This window comes from Danio rerio, chromosome 1 (assembly GCF_052040795.2).
Source record: "Danio rerio strain M-AB ecotype USA chromosome 1, GRCz13ab, whole genome shotgun sequence".
Classification (NCBI taxonomy): Eukaryota; Metazoa; Chordata; class Actinopteri; order Cypriniformes; family Danionidae; genus Danio; species Danio rerio.
In genome coordinates, this window is record NC_141021.1 from 29,270,387 (window position 1) to 29,285,520 (window position 15,134).

At 35.2% G+C, this 15,134-nt stretch overlaps 1 protein-coding gene across 1 annotated transcript in view; it reads left to right on the top strand.

The window, feature by feature from the left end:
* The window catches only part of pspc1 (paraspeckle component 1), a 55,830-nt gene extending 43,432 nt beyond the window's left edge, over nt 1-12,398 (top strand). Inside the window, 3 exon segments of the mRNA NM_001045258.1 lie at nt 8,975-9,032; nt 10,304-10,431; nt 11,764-12,398. Of these exon segments, the coding sequence (NP_001038723.1) occupies nt 8,975-9,032; nt 10,304-10,431; nt 11,764-11,976 (399 nt within the window). The 3' untranslated portion in view covers nt 11,977-12,398.
* The last annotated feature ends 2,736 nt before the right edge of the window (nt 12,399-15,134 follow it).

The following is a 15,134-nucleotide window of genomic DNA, read 5'->3' on the forward strand; positions in this document are numbered from 1 at the left end:
CAGTCAACCTTTTGGGTTAGTTGTAGATGTGTTTGAAAGCAATTCGTAACATTTTAATAATATTTTGGCAAATTGAACCTAAATGATCGAAATGACTCAAAAAGATTCATTCATCTTGATAAACGAGACTCAAAGATCCGAGTCAGTAAAATGATCCGAACTTTCCATCACTATTGACCAAAACGAAGTTAACTTAGTTGATATATATATATATATATATATATATATATATAGACCACCTGAAAAAGACAAAGCACTTCTCTGAAAAAATATTTATGATTACTATTATTATCAGCTTCAACGCTTCCCTTTCACTTTGAATGGGTGATGTCTGGCATTGCATGTAAGGAGAGACATATACCCTTTTAAAAAATAATATGCTTCTCTTTTGCCCACATGTTTCATTCTAGAATTGATTATTTTTGTGTTTGGGTCAGATTAACATAAAATAAAAGACTGTTTAAATAAAAGACAAGGGACATCTCAGACCATGCAGGAGTAAATTTAACAGTGTACCTGGACAATAAACCCAAAAATATGGTAGTAAAAAAAGATCCAGATATTTTTCAAAACATTAAAACTCAATAAAATATTCAATGAGCAAGTATAATTAAACATTACATTTTTAAAACAAAATCTTTATGAAAGTGGTCCAAAAGCAAAAAAGCTCCTGGCATGGAGGATAAGGAAACAACAGGCAGAGAGGCATATATTTAAAATGAAAGATCCCAAAACTAGAAAGATATGTCATAAATTGGAGGAAAAATACTATAAGGAGTTACATACCTCAAAAGATAATATTGAACTTGTAAACATGCAAGCATTTTTACACACGTTAGATTTACTATCAATTGGATCAATACAAAATAAAACCCTAGCTCAAAATATAACTAAAGAAGTAATAAGTAACGCTATATCAAAACTTAAAACATCTAAAGTACCAGGCATAGATGTCTTCTCTACAGAATGGTATAAAATATTTAAAGAACAATTGATGTTAATGCTTTTTGAATACTTCAATCATACCTCACATGAGGGCGACCCCAGGAGAAAAGCTATCATATCTGTGATTCCAAAAGAAGGAAAAGATCCACTAGAGTATTATTCATATAGACCTATTTCAGTCCTAAATATTGACTATAGACTCTATGCATCTATATTAGCCTATTAGCTAAACGATTAGAGGACATGCTTCCAGACCTAATAGATACTGATCAAACAGGTTTTGTAATACAAAGACAAACATGAAAATATATGGCGAGCGCTTCATGTAATAAATTATATATCTCATAACAAGATTAACACTCTCCTAATTAGATATGCAGAAAAAGCATTCGATTCTGTGATTTGGGATCTTTTATGTTTAGTTCTGCAGCGATTTGGATTTGAGAATGAAACTAAATTTTTTAAAAAATCTTTATATTTAACTCCTACAGCTAGAAATTATATTAACTGAGATATTTCGGAACATATTATATTAGAAAGAGAATGTTGACAAGGGTGCCCATTAAGTCCTTCCTTATTTGCGTTATTTATTAAACCATTGGTACAACTAATAAGAGATGATATAGAAATAAGGGAAGTGAAAATTAAAGAAATAGATCATAAAATTTGTTTATACGCTGATGATGTCTTACTGTTTCTTACATACCCAGAATTTAGTTTACCCAAGGTGATGTATTCTCTTGAAAAATTTGGATTAAATTCAGGATATTACTGATATTTCAGGATTAAATATAACACACTACTAACAACTAGCACAAAGGAAATTACAAAAAATGGCTAAAGGAAGATGCTCCATCTGTAAGCAAATGGTATGATATTGTTAAAGAGGTGCATGACACCTGTTGATCTTTGACACGTAACCCTTAGCATAATATTATATAGCAACATTTTATGAACGATAAATACGAATTGATTGTATTCGATGACCTTTGACACTTGTATGTCTTTTTAGTTTCCATGTTCCTTTAAAAATGTCTCTTTGTTTGTTTGTTTTTCTTGCTGTTTTTTATGAACTTTTTTGAAAAAGGAAAAAAATTAAATATTAAAAAAAGCAAGTGACAACACTGTAAAAAATTATTTTTATTTTTTTTTTTACAGTTTAAAACTGTTATTTTACAGATTTTTCTTAGATTATGATCAAACACGTTCAATGAAACTTTTGCTATGAAATGGTTATTGTATAGATTTACTTTTTGATGCTTTTTTAAATCAAACATGTTCAATAAAGTAGCGTTCTTAAGGGTTTGCAATAAACACTGTTATTTTCTGGATTTCTCACACTAACATACTTAGTTTAGTTAATTTACAGAATATTCAGATTATTACAGTAAAACACCAATGAAGTGGCAGCATTAAAAGTGCAGTAGAATATAAACATACTGCATAGAATATAAACAAGCTCAAAACATATTGATAAATTTTTTTTCTTTTTCATGCCACTAATGATCCTAAACATTTGAATTTATTGACATGTAAATTTATGTTATAAGCAAGTTCTTCTCAAACTGTTTTCAGAGAGCCTAATATTAGCATTTCTCTGCTAGAGTTGACAGTTAGGTTAACTGTCACGATAAGGTCATGATTTCTGTTCAGGTCTATTTGTTTAGTACTTTTCACAATATAATTATTGTTCCAGAGCAGCTTTACAAAAGATGCACATTATTGTCACAGAAAGGACGGGATGCAGGTAAGTGATATAAACACAGTTTATTTACAAGACGGCAGATACAAATAGCAGGTTGGTAATTTTAAAGCAGATAGTCCAGATGTGAATTGTAGATTAACATGAACTGCATAGAAGACGTGGTCCCAACAAAAACTGTCCTCATCTACTCCAACAAAAAACCATGGATCAATGGCGGAGTTCGAACACCCCTATCAGTGCGAGCACCCGCCTATAAATCCAGAAAAGCTGAAGAACAAAAACAAGCAAATTACAACCTCAGAAAAACCATCAAAGCAGCAAAACGTCAATACAGAGACAAGGTAGAGGGTAAATTTAACACCAATAACGGAAGGAGCATCTGGCATGGACATAATTACATCACGGACTTTAAAAGTAACAAACCCGCCACTGTAAACATTGCTGCGTCTCTCACGGAGGAGCTCAACTCATTCTACGCTTGCTTTAAAGCCCAGAACAGCATGCTCCTGTGGCCGAAACCGCCAGCACACTGTCTGTTTCTGTAGCAGACGTAACGAGATCTTTCCCATCGCGTGAACATCCGGAAAGCTACGGGCCCAGATGGCATCCCTGGACGTGTACTTAAAGCATGCGCACATCATCTAGCGGGAGTTTTCACGGACATCTTTAACCTCTCGGTCTGTAGCTCCCACATGCTTTAAGACAGCTACTATTGTGCCCATACCGAAATCAGCTAAAACCACATGCTTTAATTATGGCCTCCAGTTGCTTTGACACCCATCTTCAGCAAGTGCTTTGAGAAAAGCACATCTGCTCTGTACTGCCCGCTCACACTGACCCTCTGCAATTTGCATACAAGAATAACCGCTCCACTGATTATGCAATTACTTTCACCTTGCACACTGCTCTGTCTCGCCTGGAAAACAAAAACAAAAATGTGAGAATGCTGTTTGTAGACTACAGCTCAGCATTCAATACCATAGTGCCTACCAAGCTGGTGGTGAAGCTCCAGGATCTGGGTCTACTCTATGTGCAACTGGATCCTAGTCTTCCTGTCAGGCAGACGCCAGGTGGTCAGAATGAACCACATTACATCATCCACACTGATCCTCAACTCTAGTGCTCCACAGGGCTGTGTTCTCAGCCCACTCCTGTACTCCCTGTACACACATGACTGTACAGTCAAACACAGCTCCAACGTCATTATTAAATTTCCTGATGACACAACGGTGGTGGGCCTAATCACAGATAATGATGAGATGGCCTAAAGAGAGGACACTCTGACACAGTGGTGTGAGGAAAACCACCTCTCACTCCACATCAGCAAAACCAAGGAGCTGGTGGTGGATTTCAGGAGAGAGAGGAGAGAACACACCCCCATCACCATCAACGGGACACCAGTGGAGAGAGTCAGCACTTTTAAGTTTCTTGGAGTCCACATTGCTGAGGATTTGACATGGACTACTCGCACAGACACAGTGCTGAGGAAGGCACAACAACGCTTCTTCTTCCTCAGGCGTCTCAGGAGGTTTGGAATGAGCCCCCACATACTCCGCTCGTTCTACACCTGCACTTTGGAGAGCATCCTGTCTGGCTGTATCACCACCTGGTATGGAAAATATCACCAGCAGCAATCGCAAAGGCCTACACAGGATTGGTAGGAGGTGAGCTTCCCTCCCTCCAGGACCTTTACACCAGGCAGTGCATAAGAAAAGCCAAGAGAATTATCAACGACTCCAGCCACCCAAGCCATAGACTTTTCTCTCTGCTACCCTTAGGCAGACGATTCCGCAGCATTCGGTCACGCACTAGCCGGCTGAAGGAAAGCTTCTTCCCTCAGACTATCAGGCTGATGAACATTTAACACACCCCATACAGACTCTTCTATACCCCTCACTGCACACCATCAATATGCATGCACTGCACCTTAACCAATCGATACTTGAAACAATACTGCCTACAACTATGTGGACACCTATTCATTGTACATAATGCTGTCAGTTTTTTTGGGGATTATGCTGTTGTATTTTGCACTGTCTGTATTTTGCACTCTCATTTTATTTGCACTGCCTGTATTTTGCACTGTATTTCTGTATTTGGTACTGTCTGGAGCTGGATTCTAAGCTTTTCACTCATCATAGCACACGTGCTGTTGATGATGTGACAATAAAAGTGATTTGACTTGATTTGGGTACATGACACAGTACACAGTGAACAGGAAGATGACCAGACAAGGAACCAGAAGACATCACAACTAGGTGAGACACAAAGACACTGGCTGGACGCATATCGTTTATGGGCAGCCGAATGTTTTGGCAAACTGTAAACTCCAGGGTTCGAGAACAAAGAAGAGCTGCTGAAGTTTTGTGTCTTATTATGGCCCATTGAAGATGATTGTCCCACACCCCCTTACTCTCCCGGAACAAATAGTCAACTACAGGGACGTCAGATGGTTTTTGAACCAGGAAAATAGTGGCGGCTGGTAACAGAGTATGCTTTGGTAGGGTGTGAGTCCAGTGGCGGGTTGGCAAAGAGAGTTCTGAGCATACCATAGTTCTGGTGGCTGTGGCAGAAGGTTCGGAGGAATTGCCACATTTACTGCATCTTTCTTTCTTTCACTCCGTCTGTTTATTTAAGGATGTTATCCTGAGGTTACATCTAGGCACAATAGATAAACCAATGACCTCTATTTGAAATTATATTTTTAGGTAATCCAAAGTATCGACATACATGATTGAACATTGCAGCACCCCTGCACGAACCTTCTCATGCCGTGTGGCATTCCTGGCTTTCAGTAGTGATCTTTGAGCAGAAACAGGGTTTCATTAGCCACTGGGAGACTGATTATAGATACGCTGATGGCTTGTGTGAAGGCGTTCAACAGACTTTGGAAGACTGTTGAAGTGGCTTAGTTCCAGGTAAGGGATTTTGATTTTCCTCTGAGGAGACTGGTAAGATTACTGGGAATGGTTCTATAGTGTTCTAAAAACAGTTGATAAAAATTCCCAAACCCTAGAAATCTCTGGAGCTTCTCTACTGTGGTAGGTTGGGGCCAGGGGATTTTTTCCTTGTCCATCTTTACTTTGTTCATCGATCACAGAGCCGGGTGAAGTCCTCCACAACATGGTGGTAATTTTAAGCGAGTAGATTAAGAAGAAAATTCAAATACCTTCAATATAGACATTGACAGTTTGTACGGGAACTGCTACAGCACCTTAAGTCCTGGAAGACAGAGGGGGCATTAGCTAATTCATAGGGCAATTACAAGAAGCCTGCAATAATCATAGAGCTCTTTTATACATGTTTTAAGAAGTCCTTTGTCATTTGTGTGGAGACACAGATTGGAGGATACATGGGGTGCAAACTTTGTCACATTTTGTCAAAAAATAAAAACGCGGGTACAGAAACAGTGTTTTCCCTGGTGTCGGGGACCTTTTGTGAGGATTTCGGGGGTGTAAATGGATTTAACTATTGGTCTTTCATCTATTCATCTATTCTTTACTGACTGACCAATTACAAACAGGGGTGAGACATCTGGTGGAACTAATGAACATGAACACACAGCGGGGAAACAGAACAAAGATGTCACATGACAAACACAAGCACATGGAAAACAGCACATGACACAATACAGATGCATCACACAGTGACATTAACCCCTTCCACTTTTGAAGGCTTGACTACATGGAGGATGCGGGCAGGGAGGAGACGCAGGAAGGAGAAGCGAGGAAGGGAGCTGGAGCCATAAGACCCAGGACACAGCCAGGAGGATGGCCTAGACTGGAGTCAAGGGATGGAGGAATTATAGAGGAAGAGTAGTCACTGACTCCAGGGATGCTGACGTGAGTCCGGAAGTCAGCGGTGAAGTGACAGAGAACCAAGGTGTAGCTGAAGGGAGAAAGGAGCTCAACACAGCCAGCAGGACAGAGAGACAAAGAATAGCAGCCAGAGGAGTGGAGGCCAGAGGCGTAGACAGGGCGATGACTGCATCTAGGGGTCCAGGATTAGGTCACTCTCAGGTGTAAGGAGGTAGGCAGGACTCTCGCTCAGTCCCTCGATGTCTGTTTGGACTCCCACTTTAGGAAATGTTGCCAGCTCACACACCTGGTCAGATGATCTGTTGAGCTTCTCCTCGGTGGTGGTTCTTCACTCTGTTGCTTATAGTTGCGATGGCTTGTACACCGCAGGTGGCTCTCTGTCTGTGATGGGCTCTGGTAAGCGGTCTCTGCTGACAGGTGATGTTGAGTTGGTCTTTGAGTCTAGAGTGGCACTGTCAAGGTTTTCCCTTCGCATGGACGATCAACGTTGATCCATTTCTTACTAGTGTCCACTCCACATAGGTGGCGAAATTGCCTTGAGGACCATCTTCGGATGACAGTGCTCTTCAGGCGGTGTGCAAGCTGGTGTTGTAAAACTTGCAGAGCACATCATCTGTATAGCTGGTGTTGTTAGCCATAGACAGGTACAGTCTTATATGGTCCCCCAGACTATTTAACCAATTAACCTGATTACTAGCCCTTAATTGCTTTTGTCCCAACTTTTTTTGCAATTTGTGGCAGGTCTGAATGACAGAAAAGGATGTATATTTACAAATAAAGTGAAGTTGACCAGACAAAACAAAATATTTTGTGTTCATGTTGTCTGCAATGAAATGCATGTTAAAGTAAATTTGTAAGTAAACTTTCATTTTTTTATTTACATTTTCCATTTATTTGCACTGTCCCAACTTTTCCTGATTTGGGGTTGTATAACAAACTATTAATTAACTGCTGACTCCTGTTTTACCAATAATATTACTTATTTGGATATTGTTTAAAAAATATATGTTTTTGTTTTTATAAGTCAGATTGTTTCATTAATTTATTTGACCTTTTATTAGAAATTACATTTCATAAAATTAAAAAGTCTGATATTGAAGGATTTTTTTGTACAATGACAAAAAAAAAAAAAGTAATTTTTGGTCTCGGGTTCACAGATTAGTTTATTTAGAATTTTCATGATTAAATCAACTCTTTTAATTTAAGTGCGTCTCTACATCTGTCATGGTTTAGCTCTCTTCACAAATGCACAGGATCGGAGGAGTTATCAAAAATGCATATTTATTCATAACACACAAGAGACACTGAAACAAACACACCCAGAAAGCATTAAGGGTGAGGATAGTTCAATACCAGACAAAGGAACTAAGCAAACTCAGGGGTACAAATACATGGATATGATTAACTCTGATAACACAAAGGGGAGGAACACATGTGAAACTCAAGAAACTGACTAGTGGTGGGAAAACAGAACAAAGAAGCACATGATCACAACAGAAACACATGGAATAACAAACTGGGATGTCACATAACACAACAAACACAGGAACAGAAAATGACTACATCAGACATTTTAAACTGTAAATCAGAAAAAAACTTCTAGGACAACGGTCTGAGTAACAATATTTAATCTTTGAGAAACAGATGCACAATTAAATTACTTGATTAAAAGTTTTTAGCTTTATGTATATTCAATTATATTTAGTTACGTTACTTAAGAAAACAGTTTAAGATTTTTTTATGTTTTACACTATTATTAACTCTATTCAAGAGAATGATGTTGTCAATATTATTGAAATATCCAGTGATAGAGGGTTGATAATGTTCATGAGATCTTTTGGAGGTGGTTGTGCTTTGAATGTGAGCACACAGAAATCAATCCATGATTGCTGAATTGAATGGCCTTCTTGTCTTGTGGTTAAATGTTTGGGAATGTTTACAAATGATAAACTGACAGTGGGAGTTTAGACTAGCTATGGTTGTGTATTTTGAAAGAAAGAAGAGAGAAGAGACAGTAGTGTTTTGCTATTTGTATAATAAACTTGAATTTTTTTTTTACGTGCACACACATGGAGACCATTATATGTGGATAATTTTTTTTTAAATCAAATTAATCAAGTAATGTAGTGATTGATTAATCAAATTAAAATATTAATCAAGATTAATTCAATTAAAAAGCTCTTTAGAAACTTTGGTACTTGAATATTGACAGACTGGTTATAAATGCATTTTATTTGTTTTGGTTTGTTTTGGTTATTGGCAATAATATACATATTCCATAAATCACATTTATATTTAAGATTTCCCTATATACACTTTATTTAATCTTTTTTATTTTCGGTACTTTTATATGATCGAAAGAATGTGAATTTACGCTGTAACAGCAATTGCTTTTTATGAACTCTGCATTATTACATTGGTTGAAAGCGAATCTAAATTTTTCTTTACAGAGTTGTTTTCCCAAATTCTGTGTTGATCAATACAAAAACATCTCCTTCACTTTCAGAGAGAACAGGATATGAGAATGAATGAAATGGGAACACGTGGAGCCATTAATATAGGAGGTATGACTGTAATAAAAATGGTTTTAATAATGTTATTTATTTATTTATTTATTTTTATTATTTCATTTGTTTGGGCCAGTACATCACTTGCATATGCATTTAAGTGGAGTCGATGCTGTTTTACACATTTTCTTTAATATTTTCATCATCATTACAATTAAATACACAGATTATGATGTATTTCTGAAGGATTCTGAAAACAATTCTCGAAAATGCGTCCTCTTGTTCTTTGGACTATTATGTGGACAATTATAATTTACCCGAATAAGTTTACAATATTACTTAACTTTTTTATATATATATATATATATATATATATATATATATATATATATATATATATATATATATATATATATATATATATATATCTGTTTGCTTATTGAAAATAAAATTAGAATTAAATTAATGATGGAAATAATTTCTTCCATGCTGTGGTGAATAACAAGGACTGTCATAATCATTCAATGTAAATGAATTTTACACTCCAGATAGTTGCTGATTCATTCCTCTCTTAATGAACGTTAAACATTACCCAAAAGAAATTGTGCAAAGAGGAATACAGAGAATTGATATTGTCAACTATCTATATATAATAAACACAATGCTATTTTTATTTTTTTTTGCTTTTGAAAAACACTTGTATTAAACAGTTATAATCTGTAGTTCAGTTCATATATTCTTGCATTGTATCTTTTTATTTTCTTTCGTATTCATTTAGTTGTTGTTTTTTTGTTTTTTTACTTCAGCCTCACATGTTCTTCACTTCACTGCATTGTGTTTGGTGTGAAAGGGCATCTACATTACACTACATTATGTGCTGTTTTAAAAGAAATTTTGCTTGCTGCATGTTCACTATAGATTTCTATGATTGTTGAATGAATTTGTTCTGTTTTGTATATAATTGTTTTAGTCATCACTGTCCACTGTTGTACTGTTTCGGTGGGTTACAGGAACACAAATTTTTATCATGACATGGGTATGACCTAGGAATTAAAATGTTTAGGTGGTTTATGTTTGCATGTCTTGTGCCAAACACTTAAAAATCATAATTAGCCAGGTTTCATGTGAGGGCTGGGTTTAGGAGTAGTGTTGTATTTACAGTTTAAAATACATTATGCCAAAAGAGAGTTCTCATAAGCCACCAAAATGTGTGTCTTTGTTGTTTTGTTTGTTTCACACATCATTGGCTCATGTATGTAGTAAATTCGATATAGTTTCAACACATTTCTCAGTTACTGTGTGAATGCCATCTACGTTGTCTTTTGTAGATTCATTTAACCCTGTGACAGCAATTAGTGGTAACCAAGGCCCCACACAAATGATGGGCATGGGAGGCAGAGTTGGAGCCATGGGGCCGGATGGATCATCGAAAATGATTCCAGATAATGGAGTGATGGTAATGTATTCAAATAATTACACAGTTTGATATACACACACACACATATATATATATATATATATATATATATATATATATATATATATATATATATATATATATATATATATATATATATATATATATATACATACATACATGCATAAATACATATATACATATACAATTGAAGTCAGAATTATTAGCCGCACTGTTTATTTTTCCCCCTATTTCTGTTTAACGGAGAGACTTTTTCAACACATTTCTAAACATAATAGTTTTAATAACTCATTTCTAATAACTGATTAATTTTGTCTTTGCCATGATTATAGTAAATAATATTTTACTAGATATTTTTCAAGGTGTTTCTATACAGCTTAAAGTGACATTTAAGGCTTAACTAGGTTAATTAGGTGAAGTTAATTACTAGGTTAGGCTAGGAAGGTTAAGGTAATTAGGCAAGTTAATGTAAAAGGATGGTTTGTTCTGTAGACTATCGAAAAAAATTACCTTAAAAGGGGCAAATAATTTTGACCTTAAAATGGTTCTTAAAAAATTAAAAACTGCTTTTATTCTATCCGAAATAAACAATTAAGACTTTCTCCTGAAAACTTGCTCTGTCATACATCATTTGGGAAATATTTAGAAAAGAAAAAAAATTAATTTTATTATTCTAATAATTCTGACTTCAACTGTGTGTGTGTGTGTGTGTGTGTGTATATATATATATACACACACACACACACACACATAATTTCTTGGTATATCACGTAAAAAAGCAAATTTTTAGAAAGTTTGCATTTTGGAGAGAGTTCACATGGATATATTGTGCTCATGTACTTATTCCAAAAAAATGACCTAATGCCTAATATATGACAATAGGACATGCAATGCTAACGAAACATTTCTAGAAAGGAAAAAAAAGCAAAAGCAGCAGATTACAAAATTAAAGCAAGAGTTTCATTTTCCAAGCTGTATTCTTTAATAGATTTTTCAGTGTGCATTTTATATTGCAGTTGTTTTGTTTTTAATTAAGGTATATTCCTCTGGGATTTTGATTAGATTTTTTGATGTTATTGTTCTTGTGTAGATAATACAGGATTTGCTTTTCTTTATATACATGTGCTAATTATGTTTTTTTTTCTTCTTTTTCTTCTTCTGGGTGTTCCTGATCTTCACTTCTTGTCTTACTTATGTGTTAAACCTTCTGGGGAAAAAACAAAACATATTTGTTAATATTTCGGACTTATTGTTTTACAACAACTTAACTACTTCATGGTCGATTTAAAATTACAACATATTCCAAATGCTTGCCACAATGTACCAATTTATGTTTACACTTGATTACAGCCTAATGAGCGATTTTCTGAAGGAGGACCCCTTCAAATGGGTTCTCCTGTTGGTGGGCAGACTGGTGTTGACTCCCCTCAGCCACAGCAACACTCACCCATGCTGGTTGGGGCAGGTTCTGTTCCTGGTGTGCTTGGCCAAAGTGGCTTTGGGAGAGGAAGTCCAGTTGGGGGCAGCTTTGATGGGCCTAACAACAAACGACGTAGATATTAAAAAAATAAATAAATCTTTAGTAATTGTGCTCAGATTGGATTATTCTGACTCATGATTACTTATATATAATCATATATTACCTTTCAGTCATTTTGACAAGTACATTTATGTATAATATAGACATAAATTGAATGAGCCAGACCTTGTGTAAATGTGAAGCACTGTTACAAATGATTAAAAGCCATTGAATTAGCTTGTACTTTGCAAAATATTGTAGCTAATTGTAGATTGCTTACTATTACTGTATTCATGTCTTTTATTTAAATATCTGAAACTAAGCAATGTTTTCCTGTGAATGAGTGTTTTTTTGGAAATTGCATGTTTTCATTTTTATTCTATTATTATCATTTTCATCTGTATGTTCAGAGTTGGATTTTTTAATCAGTCCTTTGAATAAAAGTGTGAATATTAGTGACACATAATTACTTGCAGTAGTAATTAAATTTGATTTAAATAAGAATTCCCTCCTGTTACTTTTGAGTAATGTCATTCTTGTTGCAGATGACTGGTAAAAGGCAAGTACAAAGTGTTTAATGTGCTTATTATATATAAGCATTATATATAAGCATTACATATAAGCATTACATATATATATATATATATATATATATATATATATATATATATATATATATATATATATATATATATAGGCATATCAGGTCTATAGCCAGCCTGGTGAAAGGGGTGGTTCTTTTTCTCCAAAGTTGGGACCTTTTTGCAGTTAATCTCTTTATTTCATATTTAATTATGAAGTTTAAATACTACATTTTAGTGAAACTTCAAACAGATTTTTGCTGGATTAGCTTTTAAGCTGATATCATTATATACATGCTTTTGATGCACCAAATGTACTATTATGTCATAGTAAATGGTAAAGAGTATAAATACTATTTTGTCAGATTGCTATTTCACTGTATTATTTGCTTCTATATTACCCCCAAAGATACCCCTAAAATCAGAAGCTTGGGTTTGACTTTTTTGTACTGATCAGCTCTGCCCAGGGGCGGACTGGCCATCTGGCAATTCTGGCAAATGCCAGAAGGGCCGGACCAATTTTTAAATGTGGGCCGGTCAGTTTTTCAAATTATTTTTTTTATTGTTTTTACGTGCAGGCAGCTTTTATCTCTTGCTAGATGTGATATTATGATGATGATAAATAAAAAACATAAATAATAAAAATAAATAAATAAATAAAAAAGAATAATAATAATAATAAATGTTAAGCATTTGGCCCAATCGGCGACGGCCGCCTAATTTCAAGATGGGATGACCCAATCTGAGGTTACCCGGACGTAATCAAAATCTGGCAAGAATGTCATATTATTTCACCATCTGTACACCAAAATAAATGGTGAATGTGCGTGTCCGTGGGTGGGGCTGTGTCGGTGTGGTAATGTGGGCTGATGTGATTAAAGTGCCAGGGCTGAATTTTTGTCCCAGTCTGCCCCTGGCTCTGCCACTAGTATCAGTGATTTAAGGGGCAATTCACATATTGTGTGTGGAAAGCGTGATATGTGTCACTTTTTTTCACCAATTAAAATTCACCTTGTGCAATGATTTATAATTTTTTCCATAAATAAAACTTATATGTGCAAAAAATTTATATTTATTGTCCCCTAAGGGGAACAATTTTTTGTGGACTCATAAGTAAACTTTAAAAAATAAATTGAACACTTAAACAACAAAATGTAGCTCCAAGCGTTTATACTCCCTTAATTTTATTTTTAGCAGTATATTTCAGCATCGCCTGATACTATAAAGAAATTAAAAAACACAAAAAACACATACATAGATATTGGTGACACTGGAATAAAGGAGTTTTTGAGCCTATTCCACTTGCATCATGGAATTCTGTATCTTCTGCCAGAGGGTAGGATATTATAACATGGGTACAGTACATGAGATGGATTGCTCAGCATTCTTATCTTGTCAAAGTGCATTGCTGGTATAGAGTCTGAGTGCTGGTATAGGTTTTTAGTCCTATAAGTTTCATAGCAATTTAAAACAAATTTATTTCAAATTTACAGAAGGATTACTCTACCATGTGAATAAACCATAAACCTTATATCCAGAGATGGGAAGTAACAAAATACTTATGTAGACTTTTCTGGTATCAGTACGTTACTCCACTATTTATTTATTTTTTCTGAGAACTTTTTACTTTTATTTATTACATTTTTACCCAAATATCTGTACTTTGTAAATATTACATTTTTTAACCAGGCTGGTTACTTTCGTTTTAGTCAGTTTAGTTTTGTGATCTATATTATTTCTTGTCATTGCGCAGTTTGAACTTTTTTTGATTAAGTTTTTTTTTTTTTTTCACTGTGCGCAAGAGCACAGCTTTTTCAACTCATATTGATCACGTACTGTATAATGTGGATGAGACTGAGGGAGGAGCTAATAATATGTCAAAACAATCAAAATTTGAATTGTGTTCATTTGAATTATTAAAAATTGTAATTTAATAAATCAGAAATATTTATGCTGTTGAAAAAATTGTTTTGAATTTTCTATCCATCAGGTGAAATAACTAGGATGGCTTGTATATACATGAAATGTACATACAAGCCATGCAGACAAATCTCTCCATACCTCACTCTTAACTTCTTTATTGGGAGCTGTCCTAACTATCTCTCAGTAAAACAGTTCATAACTGCCAATGTGGGGAAAGCAGAACATGTGCATTTTTTTCTCCCCATGCATCTTGAATCACTGTGTGATAAAGGACTAGTATTGAAAGAAATCAATTATTTTATGTATTTGGCATTTTAGAGCTGAAAAAAGGTCCAAGTTACATTTTCCAAGTCACATACATTTTTTTTGTAACCCGATTAGACAGGATTTTTCTGCTGGAGGAGAAAGGTGGAGGGGAGGAGAAGGCCAGATGTCCTCATCTGGACAACAGACATCCTGAGGTGGACAGGGTGAAGTGATTTGAGGTTGAATAGAAAATGGGGGTTGAGGTGAACTGATGTTTCCTGATTTTTTTTTTTAAAGTATTCTTGGCCTCTCCTCATGGTGGAGTTTCAAATGATCAATGCTGACCTTTTGTGTGGACTGTCCTATAGAGTTGACAAGATCCCCCTTTTTGTCATCTATTTTGGTCACTTGATCCTGAATTTGGTCACTTAATTCAGGATCAAGTTTTCCTC